General features: G+C 51.2%; 2 protein-coding genes across 2 annotated transcripts in view; one reads left to right on the top strand and one right to left on the bottom strand.

The window, feature by feature from the left end:
• Positions 1 to 745, bottom strand: part of NBEAL2 (neurobeachin like 2) — a 28956-nt gene extending 28211 nt beyond the window's left edge. Inside the window, exon 1 of the mRNA XM_090284642.1 lies at positions 522 to 745. Coding sequence (XP_090140768.1) covers positions 522 to 572 — 51 coding nt within the window. The 5' untranslated portion in view covers positions 573 to 745. The remainder of the gene's footprint in view (positions 1 to 521) is intronic.
• A 2056-nt stretch (positions 746 to 2801) lies between these two features.
• Positions 2802 to 14354, top strand: part of CCDC12 (coiled-coil domain containing 12) — a 38438-nt gene continuing 26885 nt past the window's right edge. The window contains exon 1 of the mRNA XM_090284641.1: positions 2802 to 2952. Within this exon, the coding sequence (XP_090140767.1) occupies positions 2857 to 2952 (96 nt within the window). The 5' untranslated portion in view covers positions 2802 to 2856. The remainder of the gene's footprint in view (positions 2953 to 14354) is intronic.

Here is a 14354-nt window from a genome sequence, read left to right as displayed (position 1 = left end):
GAGCTCATCACCGCCTGTTCTCTGGGGAACGGAGGGTGTCAGAGTTGACTCTAGTCGACTCGTAGTAGGGGCGCCCCCGCTGCATACCCTCAGCTCACTCAGACTAAGGCCCTGACCACCCAACGGAGCGCATCCACAGGAGGGGCAAGACCAAATGCAAACTAAGTCTCTCAGCTCCTTCCGACCCTGCCAACCTTTCATTTTGGTTCCTGGCCTCAGTTTCCCCATTTGTTAAGGGGGAAGTGCCAGGCCGTCTAGGTCCAAGCCCTTCTCCTCCCGCACGACTGAGGTTGCGCGGCCCCCATCGAAGAGGCTCTTATGAGGTGCGCGCCCGCGAGGGAAGTCCCCCAGGTACAAGTGCCAGTGGCACCGGCGGGCCCGGGGCGCACGCGTGTGTGCCGACCCGGAGCACGCCCGGCGCGCGTGCATCTACGCGGCCCCGGTGGCTCGGGGTGCAGGTGCAGCAGGCGCAGGACGCGCTGAGCTGGGGGCACGGCGGGCGCGGGGCGGGGCAGCCTCACCTGCGTGTAGTACAGCAACCACAATTCGTAGAGCCGTTCCGAGGCGGCCATGGCCCGGCCCGGCTCCGGCCCTGCTGCGAGCCACCTGCCGCCGCCTCCTCCGCGCCGCCCGCCGGTTGCCCTCGGCCAGGCCCATGGGCGGAGGGCGTCACTCCGGGGCGGAGCGGCGAGGTACTACTGCGGTAAGTAGTACTGGCCCCCGCCGCACCGAGCCACCCAGATCTGCACGCTCCTCCTCCCGGCCGACCGCCGCCCGGCTTCCTGCACTTAGCTTCGGCCACCGCCGCCCCGCCCCTCCTGGGACAGTGCAAAGGGCGGGGAGCTGGACGGGAGGAGGTGCCTGAGGCCCTGGAAGGCGCCCCTTAGCCCCGCCCTCCGCAGTCCGCCCCCTACTACTGCCAACCTGAGCGCTGACGAGTGTCGGGGTCAGGGATTTCAGACTTGCCCTGGGTCCGGATATGCCTGGGACACAGCCTGCGTGGCTGGAATTGCCACCATTCGTGCAAGGGAAAGACTCGCGGGGCTTGAGGGGCAGGGGCCGCGGGCCGTGCCTAGGGTCCATCAGCTAGTAATGAAAACTTTAACCATGACGACCACTTGTAGAGCTTACCACGTGGCAGGTGCTGTTCTAAGTGCTTTGTAAGAAGACTGAAGTGGCATTTCTTTGCATCTGCTGTTTGTGGAGCAGGGTGGGGATCAGAGAGCAGCAGAACAAGCCTGAAATAACCTTTGGGAGGAGCAGTGCCCTCCATCAGTCGGGCAGATCCCTGGGAGATTTAGGCAATCCTTGCCGGTGCTCTCCTCCAGGAAGCTTTTCTAGATGCTCTAGTGAAAGCACCCTCCACTCCAGGGTTCAGTATTTATTTCACATCTTTTGTTTTAGAGGTTAAAGGCAAGGGGGTGCCTCATGCCTTTGTATTACAGAAGAAGAAACCGATTCCTAGATGGGCCAAATTAGGACTAGCTGGGCAGCCAGCGATAGCGTGGATAGGGACAGAAGCCAGACTGACCCTTTGCTGGGCTACTGCCACTATGAATGACCCCTAGGCTTCTTTCCCTGGATCCACCTTTCCAGCTGGCGTTGGGATGTGAGAGGGCCCCCTGGTGTTGGGCAGGGGTCAGGCCCTTTGTTGGGGCTGGGGAGAAGTTTGGGGGACTCGAGAGATTGTAGGGCTTGACCAGTTGTAGTACTTGACCAGTCTAGAGCCCCCTAGAGCTTGGGAAGACAGCCTCTGTCCCCATCCCCATCCTGTTCTGTCCTACTGGCTTCTTAGGCAGCCCCTCCACTCTGGCCTTTTCTCCGGCCCCATCCACCCTTCCACTGAGCTGACATTTCCTAAGTACCTGCTGCCTGCATACCAGGCCCTAGCAGTGCACCCACCTGATACAGGGGATAGGGTACCAAAAGGCCCAGGTTAGTAAGGTCAAGGAGGTCGTTTGGGGGGAGCAAGATGAAGGTATGTGGCAAAGGGGCCTTTGTCTCCCCAGGTGGTAGGAGATCTTGACTTTAGCCAAAGGGGTCTCTCGGTTGTCAGGGCATGCTGATTAATGCAGGAAAGAAGACCCTGGCAGTTCCTGCTGGCAAGCAATGCACCTGGTGGCCATCTGTGCAGTTGAGGCCAAGCCAACTTTCAGCTTAATTCTCAGGAACTAAGCTCAAGATATCCCACTGGATCCAGGTTGGGGAATGCTGTCCTACAGGTTAGGTAGGCTGACCCCGGGTACATTGCCTCTCCAGGGATGTTGGAGGGGATCATCCATAAGACCGAAGGGAAATGGCCATCCAGGCAAGCCCTGCACTGCGCAGGCTTTGAGCTGAGAGTGGACACAGAAGGGCCTTGGGGCCCATGGACATCCAAGGAGCCACTGAGAGCTGGACACGAAGGGAGAAGTAGACCTCTTAACTAGGCTGGGGTGGGAGTAGCGAGTCTGAAAAGGCTTCTCTTGTAGGCATTCAAGCCTTGAAGAATCAGAACAAGTGGACGAAGGTTGGGTCAGCGCATTCCAAGTGGCCGGCATGCAGTGAGCTGTGGTTAGCGCTTAAGCAAAACCAGAGCGATCGACGCGCTCTATCCTCCTTCACTCAGGTCTATTCCACTTGCTGCTTTCCCACTGATTGGCGTTGGACGCATCGAGCCTTACAGCTTTGCCCGCCCCCTATCGGCTAGGCGAGTTGTAGGGGAAGGAGGGGAGGGCCCTCCTATAGCAACTCAGCATTGATTGGCTCTCAGGACTTCCTGCTCTCATTGTCGTCCCTGGATTGGCTGTGAGAGTCATTTACTCATTGGGTCTGCGTGGTGGGATACAAGCGAAGAGGAGGGGGTCTGCGGGCAAGATGGCTGCTAGTGCGGCCGGTGTGGGCCGGCTAGAGGAAGAGGCGTTGCGGAGAAAGGAACGGCTGAAGGCCCTACGAGAGAAAACCGGGCGCAAGGTAAGTAATGCGGGGTGAAGGCCGTGGCTGAGGTAGCCAGCGTTCGGATCAACAAGGAGGAGAGGGCTGGGGACTACTAGGAAGAGGCCACTGCCGAGGACGCGCATGCGCAGGGCTGGAGCATGCGCGAAGAGTCGGTGCCCGCCCACCAAGTGTAGTGCTAGCGGGCCCTGGACTCTTATGCGCGTGGGCAGTGGTCAGGGTGCCATAGACCATTTAGTTCTTGGTGGGTGATTCCCCCGTGGGTCTCCAGAGCCATTTACCATTTTAGATGCTGGTTGGTTTAGGCCTTTGAACGGGCTGAATCTTCCCGTTCCCCATGACCCAGCCTTCCTTCCACTTCCAACCCTGGTGAAGTTCCATGAATGGCAGACCCTCCTCTGGGCGTCCAGCCGGCATCGTTGAGTACAAGAATCCAAAATGAAAGATACGTTTTTAGTTCAAGGTGGACCGCAGGGAAAGAGGAGGGCGCTAAGTTCTTTCCCAGCCTACTTACCAGGGAGGGACCTCCTATGCCTATAAGTTGCCATACTTTCAAGAACGTTCCCTTGCTCTTGTTTGTTACCAGAATAGTCTGATTCCATTTCTACTCCGTTCGTCTTTCCGAAGTAGTCGAGAGGAAGGGGACCTCTGAACTTCACTACTCTAGGTGCAAACCCTGGCCCTTTCACTTGGGACAAATTACTTCATTTCCTTGAGCCCCGGTTTCCTCATGTCTGGAGTAGAGGATAAGAGCCCCTACACATTCATCTTCACTGGGTGATTTTGAGCTGTAACAGGATAATCTGTACGGAAGGGCTCTAGAGACTACAGAGGGCTGGAGGTTCTTGGTTCGGCTCTTGTTGGATGGACAAAAACTCTGTTCTCAGCTCTACAAAATACCAAGGACATTAGATATCTAGATCTGCGAGAGACGGGGAGAAACAGGGACTCCACTTTCCAACTTAAAAAAATCAGGCTGGTCAGTCTGGTCCCTGTTTACTTTCTGCATGGCTGGCTGAGGTTCTGGGAAAGCATAGAGGGGAGTAATAGTGAAAGCTTGCCAGATTGGCATCTGGTTTTGTCGGACATTTGTCCCCACAAACCACCTGACCTCAGGAAGCTCAGCCTCTAGCCTTTCAACAGTGGCACTAGTCAACCTGTGTGGTTGGCTTGGGCTTAGGGCCCAAATGATTGGGACTGGATCTGAGGTCAATACAGAGGACAAGGTGACCTCCACAGCCTTAGTGTCTCATCATTTTGCATTCCCAGCAGCGGTGCACAAGAATTCCAGCTTCTCCACATCTTTGTCAACACTCGTTGTTTTCTATTCTGCTGATTATAGCCATCCTGAAGGGTGTGAAATGGTATCACATTGTGGTTTTGATTCACATTCCCATAACGGTTGGTGATGTTGAGCATCTTGCACAGCTGTGGCCATTTGTGGATCTGTGGAGAAATTTCTGTTCAGGTCCTTTGCCCATTTTTCAGTTGGATTTTTGTTGTTGAATTGTAGGAGTTCTTAATATATTTTGTATTAACTCCTTATCAGACATGTGATCTGCAAGTATTTGCTCCCATTCCCAAGATTGTCTTTTTACTTTCCAGTTTTTAATTTTGGTGAAATCCAATTTATCTTTCTTTTGTTAATCCCATTTTTTAAAATATGCTTTATTGATTATGCCGTTACAGTTGTCCCAATTTCTTTTCCCTTTGTTCCCCTCCACCCAGTGACCCCCTTCCCTCCAGTTGTCACCCCCTTAGTCCATGCCCATTGGTTGTGCATATAGTTCTTCTTGTTGATCCCATTTTTGGTGTCATACCTCATGAACTGTTGTCAAATCCAAGACCATGAGACTTTCTCCTGTGTTTTCTTCTAAAAGTTTTATAGTTTTAGCTTGTATGTTTAGTTCTTTGGTCCATTCTGAATTAATTTTTGTATATGGTATAATGTAAGGGTCTAATATATTCTTTTACATATCTAGCTTTCCCAGTATCAATTGTTGAAAAGACTGTCCTTTCTCTATTAAATGGTTTTGGCACCCTTGTTGAAGATCATTTGATCATATATGTGAGGGGTTTTTTAGGGCTCTCTGTTCTATTCCACTGGTTTATATGTCTCCTTATTCCAGTACCACATTGTTTTGATTACTGTAGTTTTGTAGTAAGTTTTGAAGTCAGAAGTGTTAGTCCTCCAACTTAGTTCTCTTTCAAGATTGTTTTGGCTATTTAGGATCTCTTGAGATTTCATACGAATTTTAGGATGGATTTTCTGTTTGTGCAGAAAACACCATTGAGATTTTGATTGGGATTACAGCAAATTTATAGCTCATTTGGGTAGTATTTGCTATCCTGACAATATTTAAGTCTTCCAGTCCATGATTACGGGATGTCTCTTCATTTATTTTAGTCTTCAATTTCTTTCAGCAGTGTTTTCTAGTTTTCATTATAGAAGTCTTTAGCCTCCTTGGTTCAAGGGTGCTGTTGTAAATGGGATTATTTTCTTAATCTCCTTTTCAGATTGTTCATTGTTAGTGTATAGCAATGCAACTGATTTTTTTTGTGTGTTAATTTTGTATATTGGAACTTGGCTGAATGTGTTTATTAGTTCTGACAGTTTTTGTGGACTTTTTGGGGTTTTCTGCATGTAAAAACATGTCATCTGTGAGCAGAGATAATTTTACTACTTCTATTGTGATTTGGATATCTTTTATTATTTTCTTGCCTAATTGCTCTGGCTAGAATTTTCAGTAGCATGTTGAGTAGAAGTGATAAAAGCAGGCATCCTTTTGTTTCTGCCCTTAGAGAAGTGCTTTCAGTCTTTCACCATTGCGCGTGATGTTCAACTATGGGTTTTTCAAATATGGTTTTTATCATGTTGAGGAAGTTTCCTTCTATTTCGAATTTATTGAATGTTTTTATTATGAAGGGGAGTTTAATTTTGTCAAATACTTTTCTTCATCAGTTGAGATATGTAATTTTTTCCTTTTCTTTCTATTGTTGTACTGCATTGATTGATTGATTGTTGTATGTTGAACCATCTTTGCATTCCAGGAATAAATTCCACTTGGTCATGGTGTATAAACCTTTTAATCTGCTGAATTCAGTTTGCTAGTATTTTATTGAGGATTTTTGCATCTGTGTTCATGAAGGATACAGGTTTGTAGTCTTCTTGTAGTGTCTAGGCTTTGGAATCACAGTAATGCTGACCTCACAAAATGAGTTAGGAAGTGTTCCCTCTTCCTCACTTTTTTTTTTTTGAAGGGTTTGAGAAGGATTATGTTAATTATTCTTTAAATGTGTGGTGGAATTCATCAGTGAAATCATTTAGCCCCAGGCTTTTCTTTGTTGATTTTTGATAACTTAATTCAGTCTCTTTATTAATTATAGGTCTACTAAAATTTTTTTACTTCTTTTATGAATCAGTTTCAGTACATTGTGTATTTCTAGGAATTTTTCCATTTCTTCTGTGTTATCAATTGTTGGCATACTGATTGCTACTTTAATTGGGTTTTACCTTCACAGTTCTGGCTTCAGGAAGCTCTTGGCTTCAGAACTCATTTCTGAAAAATGTGCATTTGGAAATCACATGGCTTCTCTCTTAGAACTGAGAGGTCACTGGCCTTTGGAGTTTCCTTCCATTCTTTTTAAGAAACAAGAATTAATGTGAAGCCACATTCCTGACTCCATTGGAAGCTTTTTCCTTTCCTGGTGTCTTTTCTCTCCAGGAGCTCCTGAATTTCTCCCTCTGTCTAGTCCTTTTGCTGCTTAGGAGGGGAAATTTGAATATGTCGTTGACTCTTTAGTTACCAGGCGGTGGTGTCTATGGTGGATTAGTAGCAGATGACAAAGTGTTTGGCTTGGTTCAAAATGGGTTATTGGAGCTGGTAATGCATTTCTTCTGCAGATGTACACTGAGCACCTACCGTGCACCAGTCACTCAGGCACTGAAAGTCTAGCAGTCAGTGAACAAAGCAGTCAGAGGTCGCCGCCTCAGCAAGCTCCCATTTAGCTGGAGAGAAGGTAACCAAGCAGTACATCCAGTGTTAGACGGAGGTGGTGCTGTGGGGAAAAGGGAAGAGGGAGAGGATGGGGAGGACACGGTGCTCCTGTTCTCTGTAGCTCTCGTAGTTTCCTTTTCTTTATTAAAGACACGTGTCTTCAGATTTAACGTGGTTATTGATACCAGCTGCCTGGGTGTTAACGGTTAATGATAGAAAGGAAAAAGGAAGATTAATATATAGGCGAAAGCACTGAGACCAATAAAAGCGAAGTGGTTTGCCCAAGGTCACATAACTAAGCGATGTCCCAGGTGAATGTTAGGGTTGGAAGGGACCATGAGGACAGGAGGTGACTCTCTTTCTGCACTGACTTGGACTGGTTGCCCAGATGCCGGGTGGAGGTGGCTTGAGAAATTTTGCTGTACACTTTCTGATACCCTTTAGGTTTTATAGATTACCTGCTCAAAAAAGCAATATGGTATAGAGTATAGGTCCCAAGTCCAAGCTACCCCTATGTACATGCCTTAACACCCCCACCCCCACCCCCACCCCACCCTGTGCTGAATCCAGATTCTGGCCCTCTTTCCCCCTGGCGAGGACAGGTGTAGCTTTATTTGCCACAATTTGTTTCTTTTTCTTTGCAATCCTTACCTGAGGATATGTTTATTGATTTTAGAGAAAGAGAGAGAAATAAACATTGATATGAGAGAAATATCTGTCGGCTCCCTCCCACATGCACCCTGACCAGGGACCAAACCTGTAACCTAGGTATATGCCCTGAATGGGAATTGAACCTGCAACCTTTTGATGTACTGAACAATACACCAATTAGCTGAGCCACCTGGCCAGGTGGCCCAATTCCTTTTGTATTTGTTTTTACTGTGATAAAATATATGTAACATAAGACTTACCATTTAATCAGTTCTCAGTGGCATTAAGTACATTCACCATGTTACATAATCATGACCCCTATTTCCAAAACCTTATCACCTCCAACAGAAACTGCACCCGTTAAACAACAGCTACCCCTTCCTCTCTTACCTCAGCTTCCTCGAACCTCTAACCTTTCAAGTCTCTGCCTTTGCCTGTACTAAGTACCTCATGTAGGGGGCATCATACAGTACTTGTCCTTTTGTGACTGGCTTATTTCACTAAGCATAAGGTTCATCCATATTCTAGCATGTAACAGGATTTCATTCCTTGGGTTTAAGGCTGAATAATATTTCCTTATATGTATATACCACATTTTGTTTATCCGTTCACCTATCGATGGACACTTTTTGGCTATTGTGACTCATGCTGCCATTGGTGTTTTGGTGGATTAACTGGTGTGTAAATACCTGGCAGAATTTGGGCATGGGGTTGATTTCCCTCATGCTGTTATCCCCCCCCCCCCAGAATATAAACTCATAATTCAGTGACATTATGGAGGAATCGATCCTGAGATTGTGACAGATGGAGGTAAGAGTAGGTTCATAAGTTTTCCATGTAGTCAGTAAAAAAAAAAAAAACCCAAAAAACAGTTTTACAAAGCACTTCCTTTTAGCCCCCCTGACTGATGGGACTGATTTATGAGGGGTCAAAGAAAGAGGGGCAGAGGTGCCGGGGACCCAAGGTCATGAAACATGACGGACTCCTGGACCGCAGCCCATGCAGTCCTCCCTGGGCACAGGGGTGGTTACACGGGTGTGGCGCCGTACTGCCCAGAGCGGCCTCCTGTAGGTCAGCCAGCCAGGTTGGCCGGTGGCAGGACTGCATGCAATATTAGGCTGTGCTGCTGGGGTTCACTCTCCGGGAAGGTCAGGCTGGGTCTGGGGACCCTTCATGGGAAGATAGAGTGGGACTTGAGCTGGGCCGTGGAGGGTGCGACCAGGAATGGGAGCATCGAGGTAGCTGGAAGGGAGTGTTCCGGGGAGCTGGGCAAAGGTGGGAACATTCATGGGCATAGAGGGGGACAGTGGGGGGTGTTTCAGAGGGTTTGATAGCAAGCAGTTGGCAGTGGTTAAGGCAGGGGTGAGGTCTGAAAGCGCCGCGATGCGTTGGTGGCCAAGTTCTGCAGGAGCCAGGGCTTCTGGCTGGGAGGGCAGCCAGCCCAGGCATACTTTTCTGTATTGTACTTGAGTCTCATTTCTTGGTGCTCATCCAGAAGTTCTGAGCTGGGTGAGGAGGTGAGCAGTTCGAGTAGATGAAGCTCTGTGGCATCTCTCTATGGTGCTGACCACGATGGCCCTGTGAGGCCACTTTGTCCTCCTGACCTCTTCCTTCCTCAGCAGCCAAACAGAGACTCAAAAGGTAATGAACTTGGCACAGACACGTGTCCTTGGCTGTTGGGTTTCCTGAGCACTGGGCCTGAATTGTGCTGTCTCTTTCTGCCCTGAAACGGAGGCAGACTGATTGGCACGCAGGCCAGCCCCTTGGGTGGGGCATGACCGTGACCTCAAGGCCAAGGTCTGGCTGTCAGCTATCGGGTTCAGCAGCAGTTTTTTTTTTCTTAAGCAAACTCTTCTTTTTATTATTGATTTTTTTTTTTTTTTTTTTTTGAGAGAGAAACTTCCATTTGTCGTTCCATTCATTGGTTGATACTTGTATGTGCCCTAACTAGGTATCAAACCCATGCCCTTGGTCTGCTGGGATGATGCTCTGACCAGCTGAGCTGCCCGGCCAGGGGGCAGTTCCTGTTTCTCACCTGCCTCTGGAGAGCCACACTGCTCATTAGAACTTGGTGCAGGGATGGCGGTGTTCTGTGTCTGATCCATGTCCAGTACCATAGCCACAGGCCACATAGCTCTTAAGCCCTAAAAATGTGGCTAACATGACATTTTATGGGTTTTCACTTTAATTTCATTCCATTTTAATTCATGTACATTTAAACAGCCACCCTTGATTTATGGCTGCCTTATTGGACAGTGCATCCCTGGAGAACTCGCTCCCTCTAGCCTGGCTTATGAAGACCGCGTGCCACCTAAACCCCCATTTATTGAGAGCTGAGAGGGGGAGGTTAGGTGGGAACCCAGACGTCAGGTTGGGGCAGAGGGCTCTGAAGTTGTCGGCCTTAATGGCTGGTGTCTCCAGCAGGTGTTCCTCGCTGGCCTTCTGTGTGGCGTTAAATACTTGAGTTCAGAGAAGCGTAGTTGTGATCTACATGCTCCGGAATTGAGCAGTATGGGGAGGGAGCCTAGCCAAGGGAGAAGGGAGCACTCTGATACTTTCTGACTTGGGCGCAGGGGGAAGGGTCTCCAGCCAGTGGGGGAGGGGGGCAGAAGAGGCAGCTGGAGGGGGGTCTCGCAAGTGTTGGAGGAGAGGGGGCGGTGGGTAGAGAAGAGTCCAATGCGCTGAGCGAGGGGTCAGACTTGTCAGTGCCCTGCTCGTCCCTCAGGAAGTTGCCCTTGTCTCCCACCCTCTGTGGCGATACCCCCATGCCCCACAGCTGAGGAGGTCTCATGTTGGGCCTTGTGCAGGTTGGCAGGCATAACATCTACATGGCAGTTTGCAACGGGATTTCAAGAAGTAGCCCTTTGAGGTGGGTGTTCCATAGACCAGGAAACCTCGGGCCAAAGGGATCTCTAACGGCAATGCTTTGGGATGTTGCCAACCCTAGATTGTCCCTAAAATCCTGGTGCTCTATTCCTCTCTACCCCTCACCCCAGGTGCTTGAGAATAAAGCGGCCCAGGAAGGCTTGGTGTCCTTCCATCACAGACAGAAATGGTCCTCAGGTTGCTGGTGGGAGCCACGTGATGCAGTGGAGGGCAGGGGCTTGGGAGCCAGACAGATGTGGTTGAAATCTCAGCTCTATTCATCACATCTGTGGGGACAGATCTAAAACTTTGAGTCTCCTTCTCCTCGTCTGAAAAATCGAAACAGAGGTTCAGACCTCATCAGTAGCTGGGAGATCAGGAAAAGACGCCTGTGAAGTATCTAGCTCAAGGTCCTGCATGCCGGCCTTTCCCAAGTGCGCAGGCCTGAGTCATCCTCCAGCCCACTCTGCTGGGTGGTAGTGGGTGGAGCTGTTTCCATTGGATGCACAGAGGACATCCTCCTGGTCCCCCAGCTTTACTCAGCAAAGTCCTGATTCTGTGAAGGTGGTGTTTCCTTTTAGTGTGAAGTATTCGATTATCGAGAAAGACGATTTACAGAGCCACAGCGAAGATGGAGTATGTAGTCTCTGTTCCTTCCAAAGACTGACTTTATTGTGCCTGGCTCTGCTCAGACCCTGAGACGTTGGAGCCCTGAGAGGGAGAGCCTTGCGGGTGGAGGCTTGGGCTCGCAGCACGGACACCTGTTGGCGAGCCGGTGTGGGAGCTTTGCATCAGGTTGTCTCTCTGAGGGCCTTGACTCGCCTGTTGTGGGATGAAGCTGCTTGGTCAGCAGGCTCGTAGTCCTGCCTGTGCCTCTGGGTCACCTGGGGAAACAGTGTGCGATCTTTTGTGGCCCTGCTTCAGACCGTCTATCTTGGGTTGGATCTTGGTATAGAGCCTAGGAGTCCTTGCATTTTTTTTTTAATGTATGATTTTGTTTTCCAAAGATTTTATTTATTTATTTTTAGAGAGAGGGGAAGAGAGGGAGAGAAACATCAATGTGTGGTTGCCTCTCGTGTGCCTCCAACTGGGGACCTGGCCTGCAACCCAGGCATGTGCCCTGACTGGGAATTGAACATGCGACCCTTCGGTTCGCAGGCCGGTGCTCAATCCACTGAGCCACACCAGCCAGGGCAATCCTTGCATTTTTAACGTGCCTCAGACGATTCATTTTTCTGGAAAACTCTGACCGGTCTTGACATTCTGTCACTGGAAGTGATGCACCTCCTCTCCGTGGAGCGCTGGCTGCCATCCTCACTGCGGAAACTCTGCAGCCAACCATCAAGCAAGGCTTGATCGAGCGCCAGCTGTGTGCCAGGCCCCGGGTGAACAAGGCTGCCTCCCTGCCTCAAGGGGCTTCGCCAGGAGGGGTGGCTGGATGGTGTGCTTGCCAACAGGGAAGGTAACACCAGGAACTTGGGTGGGCATCTGGAGGTGTGCAGGAGGGGCAGAAGAGGGTGCCAAGTTCTAGGGACGCACATTCCTCGCTGAGCAGAGACTAGCTTGGCTTGTGTGTGGGGCAGAGAGGATCTCTGGGTGGCAGGATTAGAGTGGCGAGGGGTTGGGGGCAGGGTGCGCTGGGAGTAGAGAGGGCCTGGGAAGCCGGACCTCACTTCATGATGGGGGCAGGGAGCCCGGGGAGGCCTGAGCGCGGGCCCTGCGCTGACTGTGCGTGGAGGCGGGAGGGCTGCTGCGTTAGCCCCGGTGCGGGGCAGCGGCGCTCGGGCTCCAGGGCACCCCGACAGACGGGCTGCGGTGGTGAGCGGCAGGGTGGGTGTCTGTTTCTGAGATGAGGCTTGCAGGGCAGAGTGGTTTTGAAGGGGAAGCCCCGAGTCTGGTTTTGGTTGCATAAGCCCGAGGCGACGGTTGGACCTCTATGTGGAGGGGGGCCAGCGAGCAGGCATCTGGACTCAGGTGGGTGCTTGTGGGGGGGATTGGAAGCCCTGGGACTAGAGGAGGTCCCAGTCACAGCGCTGAGGCAGCCAAGGTGAACAGTACTCCGTCCTGAGGCTAGCCTTGAGGCCTTGCAGGCATTTAGTCAGAATCGCAGGGGAAATCGGAGGAGGTGGGGGCCAGTGAGGCTGGAGAAGCCAGCTGAGTAGTGGGACGGGTTTGGGCAGGACAGGCAGTAGGTGAGCTTGGCCTGGCTGTTTCAGGGAAGTGTGTATGTGTGTGTGTGGGGGGGGGTGGATGAAAAAGGGGTTGTGCAGGAGGCGGCCTCATAAATTCCTAATTGGGCAGGTTGTGTGGGTAGTCCCACCAAGCACACAACACGCTTAGTAAAAGGATTACCTGTGTTGTTTTGTGCATCTGGGAGTAACACACCTGCCATCAGGCTCTTTCCCTGCTTGACCCCAGGCAGAGCTTCATTTCGGGACGGGGCCTCCTTCCTTCAAGGGCCCTTCCCAGAATCCCAGCCCCCAGCTCCCAGCTTCCAGCTCCCAGCTCCCAGGGGCTCGGCCTCTCTGTTTTGTTTTGGAGGGAAGCTACAGCTTGTGCTCTTGAAATTCCAAGAGGAATATGGTTGCTGTGGTAACGACGCCCTGTGGGGAGTAAAAGCCACACTCCAGGGCTGTTTTGATTCAGAGCTCTAAAGAGCTGCTCTGTCTAGTAAAAATATGTGGCTGGAGCAGAAAACATTTGTCCTTTCAAGGACAGTGTCCGTCCCCCGCCTTCCCCCCCCTGCACCCTAAACATACTATACTCAGGACACAGTATGACTAGAATTCTTGCAGGGTAATTTGAATCCTGAAGAAAGCACCTGTTTGGTACCTGGGAGAGGAAGTCATCCAGTGTGAGCAGAACTTTCCAGCCTGGGGGCAGGAGTCTTCTTAGGGAGTGGGAGTGAGTGCTGGGCCCTCTGGGGTGAGGAGTAAGCTCCCTGGCCCTTCTTCTTTTTTAAAAAAGATTCTATTTAGTTTTAGAGAGAGGAAGGGAGGGAGAAAGAGGGGGAGAGAAACATCAACATCGATGTGTGAGAGATACATCGATAGGTTGCCTCTTGCATCCCCGCAACCAGGGACCTGGCCCGCAAGCCAGGCATGTGCCCTGACTGGGACTCGAACTGACAACCTTTCGATTTGCAGGCCAGCACTCAATCCACTGAGCCCACCAGGCAGGGCTCCCTGGCCCTTCTTGCGCACCACCTGCTATAATAGGTGTATTGCTATACATTGTGGAGGGGCGCCCTGGAGGGAGGGTGGGCAGCAGGGCAACACTTGCGTACAGTAGGCTGCATGAAGGAGGGAGCTTCGGAACCCAGTGGGACTGCACTGTCCCTGCTTTATCTCCCTGGTTGGCTTAGGGGTCGTGTCTCCATTGAGGCTCTCTGCCCCAGGCGCTGAGAAAATACTTGCTGAGGGATTGGGTAGAGGGCCTGGTGGGTGATGGCCGTGTGGGGGCGTGGAACAGGGGAGGGGCAGGAGCAGAGCAGGCGGGGGTGGAGGTGGTCTGAATTTGGTAAGACCGTCTGAGGAACCCCGCCCCCACACTGTGGTTAGCCTTTCCTGACTTGGGCTCACGTTCCCTGCATGTGTGGAGGGTCTGACTGTCTATAAACTGTGGGCAGCTCAAGGGCAAGGGCTGGGGCTTCTCTGGGTGGCACTGTGGCGGCTGTGGGTGAACTGAGGGAAGAGAAGAGGCGTTTGCGTGGGGATGGTAGTGACCCTTTTCGGCGGTGGGTGGGGGAGCGGGCATCAGCTGAGCAGTGGAAGTCATGGGCCTCACACTGAGGGCCCGGGGAGCATCATGCCCCACTGTGCTCTCACCCCACGTGGTTGACGCCCACTGATGAGAACTCACCCGGCCCGTCACGGGGGCTCCGGGTGTAACACCCTCTGCAGGCCC

This window comes from Furipterus horrens, unplaced genomic scaffold (assembly GCF_987537825.1).
Source record: "Furipterus horrens unplaced genomic scaffold, mFurHor1.1.pri manual_scaffold_7, whole genome shotgun sequence".
Lineage (NCBI taxonomy): Eukaryota > Metazoa > Chordata > Mammalia > Chiroptera > Furipteridae > Furipterus > Furipterus horrens.
The sequence above is the reverse complement of the archived record's forward strand: the minus strand, read 5'-3'. Positions and strand labels throughout refer to the sequence as shown.